The sequence below is a fragment of the Felis catus genome, chromosome F2 (assembly GCF_018350175.1).
Source record: "Felis catus isolate Fca126 chromosome F2, F.catus_Fca126_mat1.0, whole genome shotgun sequence".
In the NCBI taxonomy this organism is placed as follows: Eukaryota; Metazoa; Chordata; class Mammalia; order Carnivora; family Felidae; genus Felis; species Felis catus.
This window is the reverse complement of record NC_058385.1, coordinates 72,081,403-72,104,371: the sequence shown is the minus strand read 5'-3', so window position 1 is coordinate 72,104,371 and position 22,969 is coordinate 72,081,403. Positions and strand designations below refer to the sequence as shown.

The following is a 22,969-nucleotide window of genomic DNA, read 5'->3' as shown; positions in this document are numbered from 1 at the left end:
TTTTTTTAATGTTTTATTTATTTTTGAGAGAGAGAGAGAGAGAGAGAGAGAGCAGGTGATGGGGCAGAAAGAGAGAGAGACAGAGGATCCAAAACAGGCTCTGACCCAAAGTGGGCCTTGCACTGACCGCAGATGCGGGGCTCGAACTCACAAACTATGAGATCATGACCTGAGCCCAAGTCCGACACTTAGCCAACTGAGCCATCCAGGCACCCCTCAGTTGACTTTTTTAATTTGGCTATCATATTTTAAATTTCCAAAGCCCTTTTTCTCAGTTCATTGGGAGTGTTTGGTGGTCTTTGTATAGTTTCTTCTTCTTGTTTCATAGATACACTATTTTACCTTTCTGAGGATTTGATTATATTTTATAAAGTAGTTTCTCGCTTACTGCCCCTGGTTCTCTCACCACCGCCTGCCCACTCCCTGACTTGTTACTTTGAACCCCTGCTTTCATTTTGGGGCCTTTCCTCAGTTACCTTATCATCTTTCACCACCCATTCATATTTCAGAGTAAAGCACCCCAAAGTTGATAGAAGGCTCCTGTACATCAACAGGGCTTGTCAAGAATGCAGTGAGCTGCCTCCTTGGGTTTTAGGTGTTAGGATGTCAAGACAGCTTTTTTTTTCAGGAGCCTTCTAAATGTCAATATCCAGAACTGTGTCTTCTGGTACCATTCGGCTCCCTGAGCCCCGTGTCTAGTGATGTATATGATGGCAATCTGGAAGCAACAGAGGCCAGAGAGGGATTCCAACTTGTAGATTAGGATCTCTCCTATCCTTATTTTGTACAGGCCACTGCCAGATGATGGAATGATTAAAGTGTGTTATGGGGATATGGAAATGGCCCAGGTTTAGAAGAATATTGGAAATTACCTTTGACTCCTTTTTGTGCATGCCCACTATGCGCTTTGATTGTCCTGAAATAATTCTCAGACTCTTAATCTGTTGGCAATCAGGATACACCTGAGGTCTCCAGCTTTCTGATACTTTTTCGTCGATGAGTAAAGTACTTTACCCAAGAAAAAAATCAACTGTCAGAATTTTTTCATGCAGACCAAAATGTGAGAGAATGTATAAGAATTCATCCATGTGTAAGATCAGACTTAAAAGGCAAGGTTTCCTAGGTGAAAACTTATACGATGTGTGTTCTCTTTGAATGTTACTTTCCATCAACGTTACCGACTTAAGAGTTCCTGCTGCTTAACCTGTAGTGAGAAACAATCAGTGACTCTTGTTAAAGGGAAGACAAAAAGGAAAGACAGGAATGTTTGTTTTTGTTTTTAAATGGTGGCATCTTTAATTACAGTACAAAAATTGAGAAGGAGAAGAGAGAGCACGCAAAGCAGCATGGAATGATCCGCACGGAGATCACGGGAGCCGAGATCGCAGAAGAAATGGAGAAGGAGAGACGCCTCTTCCAGCTCCAAATGTGCGAAGTAAGAACAGCTTTTGCAAGCATTTGCCTGGCGTTTGGTTAACTGTGATCTTTCCTGCCACTCAGCAGTTTTTCTGCTTAAATGCAGGCTGTTTGGTTATTAGAGGAGGGGACTGTTTCTTAAGGGTTCTCATCTCCGTTTTTCTCCAAGCCTTTTGGGATCCGCCATTTCACTGTTGTCTCATATTTTGAGCCTTGGTCCTGTGGGGCTGTTTATGCCAAAACAGGATTCTTTGGTGAGAACTTTAATGTTGCTTGTGAGTGAGTGTGGAAAAAAACATCTGGTGAGGAGTAACACTGGTGAACATGAAGTCTTACTGATCCAGGTTAAGAGCATGCGTCTTTTTTAACCATGTGTCCAGTTGGAATGAAAGCTGAAATAAAGTAGTCATGAAGAAAGTCCGAGTTCATGAAAGAAATGTAATGAAAGCATGTTCCCTTAAACTTTGAGCAGTGGTTCTCAAACTGGGTTCCCAGCGAGCGCTGGTCCAACTTGACCTGGCGTCCTGCCATTCTGACGCTAACGTGTAACAGTTCCTTTATCAGTTTTCCAAAAATACTAAAACGGATAGAGTTTTCTCAATTTTAAGTGTTTCTTTTTTTTAAGAAAATAGTCTTTTTTTCCTCCTCTTCAACCTTTTAGTTTCTTGAACCTGTCTGCTCGTAAGCACTTCTTTATAATAAAACAAGTAAAAAAAAGCAAACAATATCAACAGAAAGTCTTGGATACTGGTAAAAATCAGAGCTAGTAGTGTTCATTAACTGCTTGATTAATAACAGGTTATTGTAACGTTAATTTTTCTTATTCTTTCATTCTTGAGTACCAGAAACTCTTCCTAAAAGTTTCAGTACCTCACCGCATATTCCATAAAGAGAGTGCAATTTTACTGATTTTCTGCCAAGAACGACCTGTCTTTCAGGTTTTGATCATGTGAACTCTCAGTTTGAGATCCACTGCACCAGGGGGATATAATCAAACATTCTAGAATGTTTTGCTGTGTTTGATTTCTGCTTGTATAGTAAACTAATCTGGAGTGTTTGTAAACCATTAACACTCTAATCAGGTCGTTTGTACACTCGTGACTGTGCCTGATCGTCATTCCCCAAATGAAACCCCCCCTGTCTGAAGGCAGCCAAGGTTCAGTAACTTGTGCAGATTCACGATCGGTATTCTGCTCCCCAGACCCAGGACTGGGAAACCCTGTCTGTAACAGTCAACATACAATTCTGTTTTATTTCCACAGTATCTCATTAAAGTTAATGAAATCAAGACCAAAAAGGGTGTGGACCTGCTGCAGAATCTTATAAAGTATTACCACGCTCAGTGCAAGTAAGTGGAACACGGCAGTCGTGGTTGTTAGCCCCAGGAAGGACCCCCTTTACTTCTTTGCCTTTCTTATGTTCCTTTCTTTCTGCTTTTCATTTGGTCGCTGTATGTATCCATATAACCTTCCACAGCCACATGGTAGGAACTCGTATGATCTTTCCATCTTCGTTGTTTTCTGTAAATCAGGAACTCCTATCAGTGCAACTGTTTGGTTACTCAGAAATGCTGTCTGACTTAACAAATCCTAACATTGGCCCTGCTCTGGCCACAGATCCATACATCCCTGTCACTGCAGAGGCCTTCTCGGTGACCCCCTCCTGCTCCTCCCGTACTTGGCGTCTTACCTATTACTGGCTCATTTGTACCACATATACCTACTTGGATTTTTTTTTCATCATCTGAATTAGACGAAATTAAACACCTTGGACATTAAGAATACTTTGCCTCTATGGGGCACCCGGGTGGCTCGGTCAGTTAAGCATCCAACTTCGGCCCAGGTCATGATCTCACAGTCCATGAGTTCGAGCCCCGCATCAGGCTCTGTGCTGACAGCTCAGAGCCTGGAGGCTGCTTCAGATTCTGTGTCTCCCTCTCTCTCTGCCCCTCCCCCACTGATGCGTGCATGCACACGCGCTCGCTCTCTCTCTCTCTCTCTCTCTCGAATATAAATAAACATTTTTTTAAAAAAGCTTTTTTAAAAAAGAATACTTAGCCTCCTTGAATTCCTGTGTAATTAGAGGTATGCTTTGAGAACGATCCATTGTTCTATACCAGCACCATTTTTGTTTATGAACATTGCATTTTTGTTCTCTTTGAGATTCTCTGGCATTTCATTTGCTTATTTACTTCTTGTTGACTTACTGGATTAGCTTTCATGGTTTTCTCATAGTTTTATGTGAAAACATGCCCATTTCTTAATTTTTTTTTTAATATTTATTTATTCTTGCGAGAGAGGGAGACAGAGCATGAGCAGGGGAGGGGCAGAGAGAAAGGGAGACACAGAATCGGAAGCAGGCTCCAGGCTCCAAGATGTCAACACAGAGCCTGATGCGGGGCTCGAACTCACAAACTGTGTGATTATGATTGGCACCAAAGTCAGACACTGAACCTACTGAGCCACCCAGGTGCCCCCCACTTTTTAATGTTCTAAGAACATCTTTGCATTCAACTGAGACATGTGGGGAAGTCAGCGTTAATACCGTGGGACACACACAAGGCGTGAGTCAGACAGAAAGATGAGTTCAGACCCTGGCTCCGCAGCCTGATGACCATGTGATCTTCATCAGGTGCTTCTCTACACCTCAGTATCCTCATCTGTCAGGTGGGACTGAGGTTCGTAGATGTGAGAATTGAATGAGAATAGTGCATGTGGGGCGCCTAGCCTGGTGCTGGCCACAGTGTATGTGCTGGCTGCTCTCAGGAGCCCAAGGGTCCTGAAACCATGTCTGTGTGCACATATTGTACAGAATTGTTTCTCTTCAGGAAAAATTTTAATGATCAAATTGTTATTTACATAAATTTCCCTTGCTGACTTTTTCCTGCCCTTCAAAGCAAACTCTACCTTGTATAATGAATGGGTTTCACATATAAAAATAATCCATCGACATGGAAACAATTTCATGTTTATAAGATAAAGTTTGCTTGTGGAAGCCTCACACAAAAGAACTGATTTAACCTTTGGCTTTGTAGCTCAGTGGGGCACATAGGAAACTTTGAAATGCGTTGTGGTGGCCCCTTTTTTGAGTCTAGGGTCGAATTTTCACCTTTCAACAACTTGTTTTCCTAGAAACATACCATTGCTTTGCAACCTTAAGAAATAAGTGAGCTTCTCAGTGACAGTACTTGGGCAGCAAATCTGGGCATCTGATTTTAGAAATCTCTCTCTCTTTCCCTTTTTTTTTTTAGTAAGCTCTGCACCCAGCGTGGGGTTCGAACTCATGACCCTGAGATCCAGAGTCACGTGCTCTACCAACTGAGCCAGCCAGGTGCCCCAGAAGTCTCTTTTGATCTCACATTCTCTTAGTCTGTGCAGAAGGGTTTAACCTCCACTAACATGAGTTTTCCAAACTGTAAGATGTTTTGCAAACTACTTTTACAAGTAGTCGGTAAAGGTAGAAAGAAGAGCACTTCTGACCTATAGAGCTAACACATCCTCCCTTTATTCGGCCATTCCCGGCTTTTTCCCTTTCCAGAGCTATTTATCAATCTCCTGACAAAGGCCAGGAGCTTTGTAGGTTCTGGGGTACAAAGACGAAACAAGACTGTACCCTTATGAGTTAATTGTCTGATACAGGAAGTAAGTTGGGACATTGTCATCACAGTGGGCCCAGGAAGGAACAGATGACATGGGCATTAGGAAAAGGGGAGACTTTCATCCAGGGGCACTGAGGAGAGCTCCTTGAAGGGGTGGTCGCGGTCGGGATTAGAGTTGGGGGATGGCTAGCATCCGGCCGTTGAAATCTGGGAGAAGAGTGTCCCCCCCCCCCCCACCTCCCACCGGGGGCAGAGAAAGATCAGCAGGAGGAAACCCTACACAGTAAAACCTTTGTGGGGAGAGGTATCCAAAAACATCAAGGAGTAAAGTGAGTTAGAATGGGATTCAGCCCTAGCTGCCTCATGGTTGAACCTCAAGAATGCCCACACAGCGAAAAGCCAGGGTAGTATTCTTTATTTAAAAAAAAAAAAAAAAAAATTTTAATGTTTATTTTAAAGACAGAGCACAAGTGGGGGAGGGACAGAGAGAAAGAGAGACACAGAATCCGAAGCAGGCTCCAGGCTCTGAGCGGTCTCCACAGAGCCCGGTGCGGGGCTTGAACCAACGGACCGGAGATCATGACCTAAGCCGAAGTCGAAATCAGCTGGAATCAACCGGCTGAGCCACCGAGGTGTCCCAAGGGTAGCGTTCTTAGAAGAGACTCTTACTCTTTCCTCCTTCAGGCAATCCCTCAAAAACCCTTAATAGACATATAATAGACTTGTAAAGCATCTCTACTTAACTCAGAGACCATGATTTCAGTTCCCCAAATGATGTTCAGTGCAAAGTCAGGTGGTGCCCCAAAGCGAATTTGCTTTTGCAGCACCTTGGATAGTCCGACACCCCAGTGGGAATATGCAGCTGCTGTAATGGAAAAACAAAGGGAGCAGAAAAGAAGAGCTTGTGACTCTTTGCTAGCCATTTCAGCTCACCTGCACCATTCGCTCCTCACTTTCGGACACGAACATTGTGGGGAACATCCTAGTTTCGGGACAAATGCATTATCCTGCTGCTCACTCCTTTTCCCTAGCAAGGATACCTAGCAAGTATCGTTATGATCTGTCTGTAGGATCACAAGCACTTACAAACATTCTTCTATTACCCTTAATTTAAAAACCATAACAGCTAACCTTCGTCGAAAGCAGTAGGGAAAGTGTCGCTCAGGAAGGATGAGTAACTTGCACAGAGGCACGTTCACTCATTCAGAAGATGCTCAGTAAACGTGTGTCAAAATGCGCAATAGAAAAGAAACCAAAGCAAAAACATAAGTAAATTGGACTTCAAAGTGAAAGGTTTAGTGAGGGAACGGACACTATTAAGAAAGCAAAAAGACAACCCACGGAATGGGAAGAAAATAGTTGCAAGTCATTTCTCCGATAAGGGTTGAGTATCCATAATATATAAAGAACTCTTACAGCTCAACAACAAAAATATAACCCAGTTTAAAAATGGGCACACAATTTGAATAGCCATTTCTCCAGAAAAAGAGACACAGTGGCCAAAAGCACAAGAAAAAAGTCTCAACATCATCAGTCACTGGGGAAAATGCACATTAAAACCACAATGAGATACCACTTCGTACGCACTAGGGTGGCAGTATTTAAAAAACAATAGCGACGACAAAGTGGAAAATAGGTCTTGGCGAGACTGTGGAGAAGTTGGAGCCTTCAGGACACCGCGGAGAGATTTCCATCTCTCTAAACTGGTGCAGCTGCTTCAGAAGACAGCTCGACAGCACCTGAGAACAGAGAGCTGAGGATTGTTTGGTGTCATCGTCCCACTCCTAGGCATGTACCCAGGAGAATTAAAAACAAATATTTAAGCAAAAATGGGTTCATACGTGTTTAGGGCATCATTATTCACAATAGCCAAAACGTGGAAACACCCAAATATCCATCAACTGATGAACCGACAAACAAAATGCTGTGTAGCAGTGCAATGGAGTATTATTCGGCCTCAAAAGAGAATGTAGTATTCAGACCACGTAGGGAGACGTCACCAAAGAAACACGACTGCTGACTGACCAGCAAGATGGACCTGGGCACTCAGAGGCTCCTCACCCTCCCCAGTCCGTGGAATGTGGCCTCCCCACATGCCTTTACCGCTCCCAAAGGCTGCCCTAAGGACATAGCCTCGAGATGGTGATGTGCTGTTGCAAATACCTGCATGGTGTATACATGACTGAGCACAGGTAGGGCCTCTTTGTAAACTTCCGAGATTTGGAGGCAGGTACAGGGATCCAGGCACCTTGCTGCCTCCCAAGACAATATGCGATGATAAGCTCCCTTCACTGTCACTAAAACTGCCACCTACCAACCTGGAGTGGCCTGATGCTTTCTCGGGTCTCTCCCTGCCCTCTGATGACAGGGGCCACTTTCAGACCATACCCAGGAAGCTCCCAGGAGGGTTACAAATCCACATACATGGTACAACATGGATGAACATCTCCAGCATTATTCTAAGGTAAAGAAGCCAGGCGTGGAAGGCCACACATCATATGATTCCATTTAAATGAAATGTCCAAAAAGACAAGTCCACTGAGACAGAAAGCAGGTTATTGTTTGCTGGGGAAGGGAAGAATTGAGAATCACTGCTAACAGGAGCAGGTTTCCTTTTTGGGGTGATAGACATGTTCTGGACTTGGGTAGGGTGACAGTTGCACCACATTGTGAATATACTCAAAACTACTGAATTGTACACTCTGAAATGGTAAATTTCATGTTGCATGAATTTAACTCACTTTTTTTTAACACAGAAAACAGCAACAAAGCAAAAACAAAGATCCACGACCTCATGGAACTTATAATCAGGTGACAGAACCAAGTCTTGGACCCAGGTCTCTGTAACTCCAGAGTGCATGCTCTCAGTTGTCAGAAATCCGAATCTGGTTAAGCCTGGACTCGGGCCTAGACATCTCTATTCCAAAGAATCTTTTTATGAGATACCAACATATCACTCTTGGCTCACTCTTTGAACTGTCAAGACGTATTTGTAGTTAATTAGTACTTACACTAAGTTTCTTCAGTACCACAGGACACACAAGGAATGTATCTAGGAGAGAATGTCACCCTGGCTAGCTGGAAATGAGTACCTAAAGCTTGGAAGTAAGCTTTCAGGAGGGATTGATGGTTGATGTGTTGAAGAAGTCGCTTATTTCTGTTTTCTTTGTTTTATAATTTGATTTGTTTTAAAGAACCATATGCTCTATGATACTACAGGACATCCTGACTTCTTTTGAAAATAATATTACTGTCTCTGAGCATTTCAGCCTTTGGCCAAATGCTTTCTAAGCCGAGCAGAATGTGTGATGGGGGTAGCAGACACTCCTATCTCTATTTCTTTTAAATTAAGTCAGGGGCGCCTGGGTGGCTCAGTCGGTTAAGCGTCCGACTTCAGCTCAGGTCGTGATCTCGCGGTCCGTGGGTTCGAGCCCCGCGTCGGGCTCTGTGCTGACAGCTCAGAGCCTGAAGCCTGTTTCAGATTCTGTGTCTCCCTCTTTCTCTGACCCTCCCCTGTTCATGCTCTCTTTCTGTCTCAAAAATAAATAAATGTTAAAAAAAAATTTTTTTTTAATTAAGTTAAAAGCAGAGAGAACATAGTGTCTCCCTTTCCCATCATTGTTTGGACAAAATAAGCAGAGTAAGAAGTGAAGTTGGTAGCAACTTTCTCAGGCTAGAGAAGTCTCTGCCTCGCTCCGAGGAGGGTGTGTTCTGCCCGGTGGGTGGGGGACTGTGTTCAGTGTTCATGAGCTTGCACTCTGCAGCGATGGGTGTGTGACAGCCTGTCAGGACAAATGGGGGGGTCCTTCTGACTGTCCGTTGGCATCTTATATTTTTCTAGCACTCTGTGTCATTAAACTATGGTCCTGTTTCTTTCACGCTGCTTATTTAAAAAGTGAAGCCAATGCAGCTGTGTCCCTAAGGTCAGAGAAGTGATGAGGCTCATTTTGCTGGCCTGTGGCCATCATGTATTGAACTGTTTCTCTGTGCCTGGCGTTTTAAGAACATTATTGCGGTGCTCACAAGAACTCTCCCAAGGTACATATGATTATCTCCATTTCCTGTATGAGGACACAGAGATGCAGGGATTCAGAGATTATGCTGTTACTCAGTGGATTTAGACCCAGGATTTAGACCCGGATCAGCCTGATTTGTTTAACTACCTGTGCTCCAAAGATAGGAAAATTTACACTCAAATCCCAACTCTGCACTTAATGACTAGATGACCCTTGTTAAGCAGCTTGACCTCTCTTGGCCTCAGTTATTTTGTCTGTTACAGGTTAATAATAATAATTATCTACTTTGTTGGCCTCTAATGGGACTTGAAAGGGGATACTTAATTGTCCTAATAGTGAGTGACTGACACAGAGTAAATACTCAATTATGTGCCAACTGCCATTATTATTATTACTGTTAATCATCGTCTGTTTTCCAGAGATCTCATTATATTTCAGTAATTTACAGAGAAAGTGGCCAAGGGACTAGTGGGATGTCAGAGAGGTAATTTCCCCTTCTACCAGGAAGGCTCACACGTTTAAGTTGAGTGACAGGTAATCAGAACTGACACTTGTGCTTCATTTTCCAATTAACAAAACACTTTTATGTGTAGTAGTTCATCCGGTACTCCTGGAAGCCAGAAAACGTCCCGCCTTTGGAGACGATCGGACTCATTTTCAGACAGGGTCAGTAACCTGCCCAGGGTTCCACATACCGCGAGACTTAGAGCCAGACTATGATCTGCTTTTGACTCTGAAGTTCACGCATTTCCAGTGAACCAGAGCCAGCTGAAGTGGAGGAAGGAAGTGGGACACAGAAGCCAGCTGCCCCCAGTGAGATGTTGTGGCAGGTGACGTGGGACTGTGACACGGAGCCCACCCAGCTCACAGCTGAGACACCGAGGGGAGGGGTCACCAGAGAGGGGACAGTTGACAGCACGTTGGCCATTGCTTACTCATGACTGTGTGTCTAACATCAGGACCGTTTTGTCCTCCCTGCCACCTGTCCCCTGCATCCTGCTCCGGTTTCTCACCAAAAACCAGAAGTCATCGCTAAAATAACTTTCTGCGAGGGGCTCAGCTCAACCTTCCAGACTAAATGTCGGGGGTTTTTTCTGTAATTTTTTTTTTTTTTTTTTTTTTTTTGCCTAAGATCTCATCTTTTTTAGAAAATAATTAGCAAATGAAGTTAACAAAAAAGAAAACCTAAAATCTCAGATTACTGGGTTTATGTATAAGACTTACTTACAAAAATTGGATCCTATTATAGATTAAAATGATTTCTCATTATATTGACTTTTCTGAGTCTTTGTTCATAATGTTCTGAAGAATCCAAGTGCAAAAAGCAGACTTTTGGGGGTGTTCCTTCAGCCTTAGAAGTAGTAGGGATTTGTCCCCCTTCCAGCTTGCTTTCACTGCTGATAAATAACTTTATCATTTCATTTTTATCAGCGCCATCTCAAACTAAAACAGTGTCCTCCCTCTTCTTAAAATGTGTGTGTTTTATGATATTCCCAGGTGCTGTTCAAATCTGAGTTTGTTTTTTCAGTTTGTCCAGAAGAACTTTCTGCCATGATGGAAATGGTGATACTCTTTACTGTCTAACATAGTACCCACTGGCCACGTGTGGCTGCTGCACACTTGAAGCGTGGCTACTGAGACTTCAGGAACTGAATTTTAAATTTATTGAACTTTCATTAAATTAGCTGCTAGTGACTATCCCATTGCAAAACCCACTCTACAGCATTGTCATTTAAACTCGCCTTTAAAAAAGATGGTAATTAAATTCCTTTCACGTTGAGTGAAAATGAGACACTTTTACAAACATATCTGCGACCAGTCTGTATCCTTCTGGGAAGGACATGACTCATGATAAACCCACGCAGCTCCAGGAAAGAAAGCTAACATGTGCTGAGCACATCCTAACTTTGCAGCGCGTTGTGGAAGGATTTCATATGTGTTATCTACCCACTGAATACAGGTAACACGAGCAGAAGTTAAGTGACTCACCAGGGTCCCACCCCAAGTAAATCCTCGAGCCGATTTTGGGCGCTAATCCTCTGACCCTAAGGCTCTTCTTGCTTTTTCTGTTGTAGGGAGTTCTGACAGCATCCACCTTACACTGATGTGTTCTGCCTTCACACACTTTCTCCAGAAATTATCTAAGTATCAGAGCTCACAACTGGTTTTGCTGTGATTAACTTTGTAGCCGTACAAAGTTAATGCCTCCTTGACAAACACTTTTTCCTGAATGTAGATGATGCTGGTTTAGGTTGATGTTCATGAATAGCCTTCTCTGGACAGAACATGGCCGGCTCCTCTAAAGCTAGCATTCGGCCTGGGCATAGCCAGTGCTGGAAAATGCCATCCCCTGGACAGGCAAGGCAAGGGAGGCAGCAACTGAGCTGAGCCACAGTAGAAGTGGAGTGGGGAAGGGCATTTCAGCAGGGAAACAGCATACGCAAAGGCCGGGGGAGTTGCTGGAAAAAAATGTAACATGGCTAGAGTTCATATTTTTTAAAGGAAAGTGGTAGGAGATAAAACCGACAAGATGTTCAGGGGCCAGTATATAAATGTTATTCAGTTCTCTACCGAGAAGTTTAACTTTCATCCCGACAAGCAGTGGTGAACAGTCAAATGGCGGAAGAGGAGAATTTACATGTAGGTCTCCAGTTGCATGGTTAACCAGAACGCTCTCCTTTCTCCCATCCCTGTTGCCAAAGGCTTTCTGAAGATCATATTTCCCTTCCTTATTTTAGTAAGGGTTCTCAGCTGAATATGTCAACCTTAAAATTTTTTGGAACATGTAGGATTTCGGTAATCGCTGTTGGAGGGCCAGTTCTGGTACCGATATATATACATCCCAAGATGTGCCCTAAAACTTCTTGGTCGTGCTTATTCTTAGTCACTCACTGAGCATCTGCTTGGTGTTGGGCCCACTGCGTTCCAGAGATGAGACAGTCCTCATCCTCAAGGACCTCATTCTTTGGTGGGGAGACAGCAACAGATGAAGCGTAGGGAGAAATAACCTGCTGTGGGGCAGGGTTAGAGAAGCCTCCAAGAAGGGAAAGAAAATTCTAAACACTGAAACAAGTGGGGCTCCTCAGTGGAGGCGTCAGACAAGAAATCTCTTCGCTTGGTAGTCATGAGCAAGGGCGTCAGAATCAGAACCTGGCCCCGGATCCCCGTTTGGCCACTTCACTAGTTGTGTGAGCAAGTCAGGGACTCAGCCCGTGCCTCCATTTATCCTCTGAAATGGAGATGAGATTGAAGTGCTTGTGAACTCCTTGGGGTTGTTGTAGGGAGTTGTCGAAATAACACCCGAAATGCACGGCATGCTGAGCTCGTGAATGCGCGTAACATGTCAATGCTGATTATTATTCAGGGTGTGGTGGTGCCAGTCTGGTTGTGCCCAGGGCAGGATGCCATCAGTCCAACTTCCTGGATTTCAAGCGTGCACCCAGGGGTCTTTGGGGAACTGAAAGATGTCCAGCTTTCCTGAGACCTTTGTTTCTAGAAAAGTCCCTCTTCTCCTTACAACATCTAATTCATCCTCATGATATTCCACTGGTTAATGTGTGTGTCTCTCTCTTTCGAATTCAAATCTGGCACAACCAGGAAGAATGGTTCTATGAATAGATGGGAATGCACACGAAATCACTGTGTTGGGACCACAGCTATAATTCACAAGGTCTATGTGATAGCTGCGAGCACACGTCAGATGGTGCCCATGACCTGTTTGTCGGTGCATCTTTGTAAAATACTGAAATTCATTTATAAGTGTTTTCTGTAGGGGCGCCTGGATGGCTCAGTTGGCTAAGCATCTGACTCTTGATTTTGGCTCAGGTCATGATCTCACGGTTCATGAGATCGAGCCCCACATCAGGCTCTGCACTGACAGTACAAGCCTGCTTGGGAATCTGTCTCTCCCTCTCTCTCTGCCCCTCCCCAGCTTGTGCGCACGTGCTCTCTCTTGCTCCTTCTCTCTCGCAAAGAATAAATAAACTTTAAAAACAGTGTTTTGTGTAACTTATGTGGGCAGAGAGTAAATATATTTAGGTTTTTCAGGTGACCAGGGTTTATTTCTTTTTTCTACTTCTGGTAAATTTGTGGTGTTCTCCATCATAGTTTCTTTCAAGATGGCTTGAAAACGGCTGATAAATTGAAACAGTACATTGAAAAACTGGCTGCTGATTTATATAATGTAAGTATTTTATAAAATACATGCATTTTAAGTTGCTTTTGTAGCTAAACATCAGGAAATTTGAAATCTGTAGTAGAAGAACTTGAAAGAAGCAAGAGTTAAGTGCTGTGTCCGTATAAACCTAACAGTTTAACCACAAAGTTGTTAGTGGTCAGATATCCTAGAGTATGTTTTTGAGGCATAGGAAAAGCAGGGACATGTAACCAGTGGTTCTAGAAGGCTCTCCCTTTGGGGGCCTGTAGCATCATCCCATGTGAGTGCCCTGCAGTCAGTGTTGCAGATGTTTTGCCTCTAGAAGGACAGAACTTAAGACCGTCTCACAGTAGGCACATTTATGATTTTTTTTCATTTGCTTGTTCTGTATTTTCTCTCTTTTGTCTGATACCTAGGTTTCACTTTTATAATAAAATCACAAAAACCTCTTTGAGAAAAAACTAAGTGCAGGAGTAGAAATGGCCAGTGTGTTCCCCATAAACCACTTGGCACTGAATAATATGAAAAGTGTATTTTTTTATGAGTACAACCCACGTCTGTTGAAGTAAGGTTTCAGAGTTACAAACAATACCTTAGATTTTTATGTAACTTTACACAAAGCTGTGTATCTTTTCCAATTGTCTTTTTTTTTTTTTTTTTTATGTTTACTTATTTTTGAGAGAGAGGGAGACAGCACGAGCTGGGAAGGGGTAGAGAGAGAGGGAGACACACAATGCAAAAAGCAGGATCCAGGCTCTGAGCTGTCAGCACATAGCCCGATGCAGGGCTCGAATCCACGAACCATGACATGACTTGAGCCGAAGTGAGACGCGTAACTGGCTGAGCCACCCAGGCACCCCTCCGATTGTCTTTTAATAGTTAACATGGTTCAGGTTGCAGTAAGTTCCAGCTGATTAAAAAAAGTACCACCAGTTCCTTACCCGAGGGCAAAGGGTAAACTTTCATATATACATTAGTCCATTAGGTTCTGGTCCTTTTTAACATGTTCTTCTGACCCATTTAATCACTTCCTGGTATTCCTGCTACCACCCTTTGAAAAACCAGAAGCAAGTGACTCAATGTTATTTCTTAACTTTGTTTGAAATGGTACTTTAGATTTAATTGTCTTGCCTAGATGTATTATTTAATGAGAAAGCATGGTGCATATTCACTAATTTTAAAACTCACTGATACTTTCATAAGATGAGAAGATTCTGCCTTTCATATAAAAAATGAGTTCGTAAAAAAAAAAAAAAATGAGTTCGTGTCAAAAAGTTTAATGAGGAAATCAACTCCGTAATTGAACTGTTTAATGACTGGTGTATATTTGGATGAATTAAACCCTGCTCATAAATGTATAAAGATACGTGATAAAAGTCATGTTTTTCTGTCACAGATAAAACAGACCCAGGATGAAGAAAAGAAACAGCTAACTGCACTCCGAGACTTAATAAAATCCTCTCTTCAACTTGATCAGAAAGAAGTAGGTGGTCTAGATGTTTCCAGCAGGGTTTCCAGTGTAAGTGAGGTAGCCTGGGATGGCCTTTTCGGGTTTCCTGATCTGCAAAACAGGCATGTCGGCAGCCTCCTGCCACCGTGGTTGTGGGGACACATGAGATAGAAGATACAAGTGTAGCCCTACCGCATCGCCCATGTAACAGCTGTGCTTTATCTCCTTGCCCTCCTCAGACAAAAGATGTTCTTAACGCCCAGGCTGCAGTTCCGTGGCCCCTGGGTTTGCCATTCTGGCTTTGCAGACGTGTAATTCAGAAGTGGTGCATCGTCTCCGGGTGAAGTGCACACCCCCATGCTCTGTAGGTCGCCTCTGTCTTTCCTGGGCAGCCAGAGGGAGGCGGACGCAGAATCCCGTAGTAGAGAGCAAGCAGTGTTAATGCCACAAGAGACCTTCCAGGGAGTGGCTGTCAGCAGAGAGGGGACTCCGAGTTGAAAACTGCCTGGCGTAGTCGGCAGGCTACAGACAGTTTGGGGCAAGGAGGGCGGAAAATTGAGAGAGGGGGTTTCCGAGGTGGAAACTCAGGCCTAATTACGGACGACCTTGGATGCACGCAACAGGGTGTGGACTTCATGCTAAGGGTAAGCTAAATAGTGAGCACCGTTTGTTACCTAGGGGAGGGTTAAAATGTGCCTGTTTATATTATGAAATTACCATGCATTGAATTTAAGTGCAGTTTCTCAATGCAATATTTAATAATAATCATGTAATATATAGCATTTTTTATGTTGTCATTGCCTCGTGATATCACCTCACAACAGCAAACTGTACATTCCTAAAATTTCTGAAGGGGTTCACGAGTCCAAAACAAAATCAAGGCAGCCCCCCTCAAACGTGGAAGCAACACTAACCCGTGAAAGCAACCCCAAAGGAAGATTCTCTTTACTGAGAGAATATAGTCCTCTGGGGTTTCATCAGGTGAGAGAAGTCCACAGCCTGTGACCCTGGGCACCTGCCACCCCGTGGAAATGGGCATCAGTGGCCAGGAAGGCGTGTGTGTGTTCCATGTACCTGTGTTGTCCTCAGCTAGCACCTGTACCTGTGTTTCCTGGCCTCTTTTGAAGGTGCTTATTACTGGCATACAAATCCTAGGAGACATGTCTCCTTGAATGATTTCTCCATGTTAAAGCAACAGAAAGACGTAAATGGAGGAGGGTTGGGGGTAGATTGCTATTTAGGGAGAAAACTGCAAGTTTTTGTACTTTCCGAAATGCACTTAACCTCTTCCTAACTTTGCTTTGTTGTATAGGATTACTTCCTTCCTGTATGTGGGAGCTTTCGGGGGTGGGAGACAAAGAACTATCTCAGTCCCTTTTTGTCTCGCATAGAGATTGATGTATTCTGCTCACGGCAGCTAAAGAACAAAGTTCGTATAAGCCAAAGGAGTGTGTACGTGACGAAATGCACGTGATTTGATTTAACGCCACTCCAAATGAATAAATGATGAGTGTTCATTAGCCCCATGTCCAGAGTATTTTACAAGTCAGATTGATCTTTCACAGCATGCCTATCCTATTCTCATGCTGTTATTGTCTCTCATTGCAAAAATAACTTTAGAAGGTAATGATTTTTAATGACTCAAATAAGAAAGGAGGACCATCTACCATCGAGTTCTTTCCATAGCACTACTATTCGAGAAGAGTGTAAACTGATCTGATAAAGGACCTGAGAAATTAAAAGCACCCAGCAAATTATTTCACGTCTTTGTCCCCACCAGGTTCTAACTTGACTCTTTTAAAGGAAGCTCCAAGAATCTGAGCTGTAAATAGGATCCCCAGATTTTTGGTGGACTTGTTTTTTCTTGTCAAAAGGGAAATTCTTCATTGACTTCTGGCAGATGTTCTATGAAATTAGTTATCTTAAGTTTTGATAGTAGCCTAACTTCCCAAGAGAACTGCTTGCTCCACAACTATCTTTAGGGTTGAAAATATCTTATTTTTAATAATGATACCCATAAATCTTTCTCCAAATTCCAGCGTTTTGAGTCTCTCTCGCTAGCCCATGATAGTGTGGTTTGCAAGGTGTTTGACAGATTCTGTGTTTGGCTCATCTCTCCCTCCACACTGTCTGGCACCCAAAAGCTACTCAGTAAGTATTTACTAAGGTGAAACAGAAGGGAACCTTGGCCCACTCCATGTATCCCTTCCATGAGAGAGATGAAGCCTCGTAGTAGAGGTTAGTTTTACGTTGGATACCACAAACATCTATAACCCCATGAAATCAATGAGTAACCGCTTCCAGTTTAAAAAGATTTGAGATTTTACTCCTTAATAATGCATTTTATATGTTAATACAGTTTTCTAATAAGAAAGTAAGGTGATTTGTCTGTACTGCTAATAGAGAGTAGGTAATTGAACTAAAAAAAAAAAAAAAAAAATCACCATAGTTTCCATTTCTTGGCTCCCATTGTGGAACTTCCCCAAGGTTTTAAGTTCATCGTGTAAAGTTTCGTTTTGTATTTTTTGTCCGAATGGATTTCTCACTCGTATTTCTCTTTCCTGAATACACGTTGATTTTTATTATGCTGTCAAAGGATTCAGGACCTGATTCATTCCTTCCGTCGCGTCTTGCTTTGTTAATTATTATGGGTGTTAATGCTCCACGATTTATTTTCTTAAAAAAGAAAAACCTCTTTTCATTTATCTAGACACCCTGCAAAAGCAAGCTAAATGGCCATCATTTGTCAGAGTGCAGAAATAATCATTTGTGGAACTACCTTAAGCCTTAGAACTCATTAGTAGTTAATGTAGGGTTGTCCATGCTAGACTTCTGAAATGAATGGCTTCCTTCCTGCTCAGCTTAATGGAATAGGCTTCCGAGGTCAGAGCCTGGAGATCAGCCACTTTATTCACCTATAAAAGCATATTTGCCCGATGTAGAGCAAAGCCCATTCAGCTCGTTATTCAGACTGTAAAATTTATTTAGGCTAGTCATAAATGTATGTAAGGAACGTCTTAGAGGCAAATTTAGAATATAATAATTTTCATAAGTTATTAGCATACGGATCCTTGCTTAAAAAAAGAGAAGTACTCTTATTTTTAAAGCTTGTTTTATTTTAAGGATTAGCAAACTGGCTGTCAGAGATGCATAGTTTTAAAGCGCTCGGACAGACCTAGGAATTCCGTGGGCAGACACAGAGCAGTTTAGTTCAGTGGAAAGCGTTCTGAGGAAGAGAGTTATTCTTTTAATAAGAATTTTTATCCAGGGAGATTTCACGTTTTGTTTTAAATGTTCTGGGGAGGTATAGATGTGACAAAGATCCCTGACTCCAGATCCACAGTTAAGTGGTTTTCACGTGATGTCATTGGGTAGAAGCAGAGAGATCCTAGGATTTCATTTATCAGCCTGCTCTTGTTTTCACCCATGCCTCCATTCTCCACCACCCCATCTAATTTCCCATCCTGATTGTTCTTTTTATTACGGACACATTGCAGCCTCCTTCAAGAAACCGTGTCACTGCTGTTGGAGGCCGTTGTGGAGGTGCTGGTGGAGGAAGGCCGCACTCGTGGCCCGTCTGATCTGTAGTACAGTCCCGTAGTCACATCATCTGTCCAGAAAGCCTGAAAGCACCTGTCAGAGAGGACCCGGGAGCCAAGTTACTATGAGTGCAAGGCTGTGGGCCCTGATTAAAAGTAAACATATAGAAGGATTTCAGAAGAGGGCCCTAGACCCCGGTCCACTCTCCACCCCTCCTGTAAGTGATTGAAATTGTCCCATTAAGATCTTTCAGCCAGAGGGAGTCTGGCCCCTGAAAGACCAAGCAATGACTCACATTAAGAAAATGACTCGAGTTTGTAACCTCTTCAGGGTGAGTCTGTTCGCCCAGTAAAGCATGCATTCAGCACCCAGTTACCTTCAGGAGGGAGCGGTACAACATGTGGTTAGTGTATAAACACCCACCTCAGGGACAGGGGTCGTGCCCCACTCCGTGTCCTCAGTGCCTTCCTGTTTGGGTATTCAGGACATGCTTTTGAACACGGAGCTCATCCCATGAGGAGTAGCCTCACAGAGGTGCGCCGCCCTAGAGATGTTCCTCAGCTGTTACTGATTTGCATCCACAGAGCACGTACTGTTTGGTCCCAAGGATCCCAAATGCCAGAGAGAGGCCGTCCTGATCCTCATGGTACCTCGTACACAGATAGTTCTTCAAGCGTTACTTCTGAACCGGGGATTTTTATTATGTTCTCTTTGCTTGGAAAACTAAAAGAGAATCCTCCTACAATTCTTGGTTCTTTTTAGGTTTTCTAAAGTAATTTGGGATTCACTGAGGTGTTGGTTCCCCATAAGCACACTTTGAAGTTTGTCGGCCATTTTATCTTGGTGAGATGTGTGCCTCGTGTCCTTTCATGCAGGTTTTTTCTGACTCAAATAACCTGAAGTAAGACAAATATAGGACAAATATAGGGCGTTTTATTGTCCCACCACCTGAAGTTTATCATGATGCTGAAGGTGGTATGTGTTCTGGTGTTAATTGTCTTTACGATGGTGTTGTCTCTACATGTGATGAAAAGTGCTTAAATCATGAGCGATGACTATCAATGAAATTAACTATGTTTTCAACTGTTCTGCCTTTTTTCTCTGTTGCCTTTGCCCTTCCTGATCGAAGTCTAGGAGAGTAAGTCAACGCTTTCTGTGAGAATGTATTGTCCTACTTCTGTGTCCAAACCCCATGTGCTCATTCTGCAGCTCAAGGTTGTTGGTTCATTTCTTCCATTTTCAGAGTGGAGTGGCTGTGTCTGGTCATGCGGTCTTTAGAAACGAGGGGGAAGTAACGGCAGAGTCCTGATATTAGATCAAGCTGGTTTGCCTCTGTCTTGTTCTGCTGGTCCTGGTCCCCCTCTTTCCACATCATCCACTTTCCATGGCCAGAGAATCCTCTTTTTTCGTTAAAAGCATGCTTGACAGCTTATTTTACAGAACCCTTGTTAGTTACAAAACCAGGATTTATAACAGTTCCCGATACCCGACTGAGAAGGTCCTTTTTATGGTGGGCATTTCAGCAGAATACGTGAAAGAGAAAAGGTGGACACGAGGGAAGAACTCATTCAGCTTGCATGCACTGTGTGAGCCACCTCAGTTTTCCCTGCCTTCCTGTGCTGGCCTCTGCTGCCCGTGTAAACTGGTCTAGTCACAGGACGGTCTGCCCCTCAGTGCGTTGGAAACGGAGCAGGGTTCTGAACTAGAAATAGGAGTCCTGGACCCAGCCTCCGGCTCTGCCTTAGACTTGCCTGTGACTCTGCTGACTGTTTCCCTGCCCGGTTTCCTCTGAAATAAAGGCAAGGACCTGACAGCTCTTAAAGTTCTGGAATTCTGGAATTCTCTTCGCCCCTGACCAGGGCACAGAGGCCCAGTGGCAGAATAGAGTCAGGGATCTGAGAAGTGTGCCCGGCACTGGTCTGATCTGTGGCTTCTCCTTTCTAGGATTCCCAGAGCCGGCAAGGAGGGTACAGCATGCATCAGCTCCAGGGCAACAAGGAATATGGCAGCGAGAAGAAGGGCTACCTGCTGAAGAAAAGCGACGGGTATGTGGAAGCCCTCCTAGAGGCCCAAGCACCCTTCCTGGGTGCTAGTAACCCAGGAACTCTTTCCCACCCCCCAACTAGGAAAGCACACTTCAGGCTCTCCTAATGCACTCGTTCTAGACCTTTAGCCCACCCGTCTTCCTCAGGTGATAGAGCCTACTGTCTTTAGAAGAAGCATTCATTGTCCCGTGGTCCCTAAGTGTCACCTGTGACTCGTGACATTGCCATTTTAGGAAGGCAGGTACCGAGTGGCTTGCGGACTTCATGCTCGCCCACCTCTCTGCTTTTATCCATCGCCCTTTTCTCTCCTGGAGTGCCCACCTGGCCGCCCAAACCCCAACCCTGAGAGTCACCCCTGACCCCTCTCCTTCTCTTACATCACAGCCAGTGTAACTATAACTACGAGCTCTTCTGTTCGTATCAAGATCTCATGCGTTTCTTGCCATCTCTGCTGCCCTGCCCTTGGAGGAGCCACTACTGTCTCCTGAGCTATTTTAGTCCCTGGCTAACCGGCCTGTGGCCCCTCCCTCTTCTCCACTGCGTCTCTGCACAGCACTTAGCGTAGCCTTTAAAAAACAAAGCACGTCAAGTCACTTCATGCTTGAAATGCATGGAGGGTCTCACCTCTGCCTTTGTCTCCAGCCCAGTCTGGTGCCATTCTCTCCCCACGCCCGGCCACGCTGGCCTCCTTTCCATCGCTTGAGTGGCGATTCTTCTTCACAATAAGTACATAAGTAGAACCGTAATTATTCACTTATACTAACTGCTTTTCTTTTTGAAAGAAAGGTTCTTCTTTTCTGATTGCTTGTGGATATGCACTCCTTGATTTTTATCTAAGACAATCACATTTTTTTATTTGTTTGTTGAAATTTCAACCATTCCTTCTGTAAATTATAATCCTAAGTTTCTGATCACTGTCACTTTTGCTTATTGTTCTACTCAGGCATCCAATGAATGTCTTTTGGGAGTTCTAGTATATATATGTCAAGCACTGTTAGAGACGTTTGGGAATACAACATTGAATAAGAAAAGTAAGAAAGGGGGCACCTGGGCAGTGAGGCATCTGACTTCGGCTCAGGTCATGATCTCACAGTTCAAGTGTAAGCCCCGCATTGGGCTCTCTGCTGTCGACACAGAGCCCACTTCTCTCCCTGCCCCTACCCTGCTCTCACTCACACACACACACACACACACACACACACACACTCTCTCTCTCTCTCTCTCTCTCTCTCTCTCTCTCTCTCTCTGTTTCAAAAATAGACATTAAAAAGGTAACAAAGTCTTTAGCCTCCTAGAGCTTACATTCTAAGTTGGGAGACAGACGATAAAGAAGGAAGCATATGGAAGGTCAGATGGTAACAAGTGCTATGGAGAAAGATGAAGCAAGGCAGGGCCTGGACGTGTGTAGGGGTGGCCTTGCAGTCATACAGGGTGGTCAGGGAAGACTTTGTGAAGAGATGTTTGAGCAAAGACTTGAAGGAAGTGAGGGGATCATCTCTGCAGAGATCTGGGGGAAGGAAGCCTGCTTCCTATTGTGATACACACAGGAGTTTGGCATAGCAAGGACAGAGGAGCTGGGGGTCACAGCAGACAAGGTTAGAGGGGGCAGGATACCAAGCCAGGAGGGCTGTGGAAGCCACTGAGTGAAAATGGGAGTCATTTGGAGGGTTTTAAGCAGAGGAATGCCAAACTCTGACTCGTTTGAAAGGCTCTCTGGCTGCCGGGCTGAGCACGGCTGTGTAGGATGTAAGAGTGGAAGCAGGAGGCCAGGTCAGAGATGATGGGAATCAAGGGAACAGCCGCAGGGGGGAAGAAGGGGTCAAAGTCTGGATGGTGAGGGTAGGGCCACCAGGATTTGCGGATACGGCTGTAAAGAAAGAAAAACATCGCAGCACGTAGCGCAACACCTGGCCCTTTGTAGAAAGTCAGTGAATGTTGACTATTAAATCTTGCAAAATTTAGAAGAAGAAAAGACATGCTAGTTACTCAAATCACTGTTTTAAGCTGGGCTCTTCTTAACAGACACAGTGATCACATTGTAGCCCCAACGCCCATGGTATCTAGTGGACAGAAATTAATTAATCCTGTAGTTTTAACACTACTTGCCTAAAGGCACGAGGGTTTTCTTGACATTAGAATTGCCTGTTTCTAAGTGAGATAGTTAATTTCTACCTGTTGAGAAAGGTCAACAGAGTCTTTGCCTAGGTGTCATTTGGTTCAAACCCCGAAATGTTCAGGGGAAGCATCCCCACGTGAGTGTGTGCTGTGTGCCTGTCGGACACGACCAGGTGCCTGTCATTCACCTCATTTGACACCTGTAAGTAAGGCAGCTCCTTCAGAGAGGTGAAGTAATTTGACTGAGATCCTACAGCCAGTAAGTACAGGAGCCAACTTCTAACATGGGTTGTATGAGTTAATGCTGGGGTATATATCCCTTCATCTTTCAGAGGGGGCATCGCCGCTGTTGATCGCCCTTGGGATACACAGGGTGTCAGCTGTCATCCACTCACACACCTGGCTCCTCCATTCTTCTGGTCTGTTCTTCCTTCATGCACTCATTTCACACATACCTATTAAGCACTCTGGTGCCTCGGGCAGTCGGCTAGGTGCCAGAAGGTAAACAGTGCACAAGAGGTGGGCCGGCTTCCCATAATTGCACAGGCTGCAGGGGTAAATGATGGTAACCCAGAGTGGCCTGTCAGTGCTGTCTGTGGGAGAGGAAAGAACTGTAGTGCTTGTACATGAAGG

General features: G+C 44.0%; 1 protein-coding gene and 1 non-coding gene across 9 annotated transcripts in view; one reads left to right on the top strand and one right to left on the bottom strand.

The window, feature by feature from the left end:
- ASAP1 (ArfGAP with SH3 domain, ankyrin repeat and PH domain 1) overlaps window positions 1-22,969 on the top strand; it is a 348,338-nt gene that overhangs the window by 252,670 nt on the left and 72,699 nt on the right. For 2 of the 8 annotated variants that reach the window (XM_045049607.1, XM_045049604.1), the window contains exons 8-13: window positions 1,306-1,435; window positions 2,679-2,764; window positions 13,138-13,213; window positions 14,583-14,705; window positions 19,306-19,314; window positions 20,121-20,221. In XM_045049607.1, the coding sequence (XP_044905542.1) occupies window positions 1,306-1,435; window positions 2,679-2,764; window positions 13,138-13,213; window positions 14,583-14,705; window positions 19,306-19,314; window positions 20,121-20,221 (525 nt within the window). The remainder of the gene's footprint in view (window positions 1-1,305; window positions 1,436-2,678; window positions 2,765-13,137; window positions 13,214-14,582; window positions 14,706-19,305; window positions 19,315-20,120; window positions 20,222-22,969) is intronic. The other 6 variants (XM_045049609.1, XM_045049606.1, XM_045049608.1 and 3 more) reach the window with 3 other exon arrangements.
- On the bottom strand, window positions 4,676-4,748 carry TRNAQ-CUG. Its single transcript has one exon. It is a non-coding gene; the product is annotated as a tRNA-Gln (tRNA).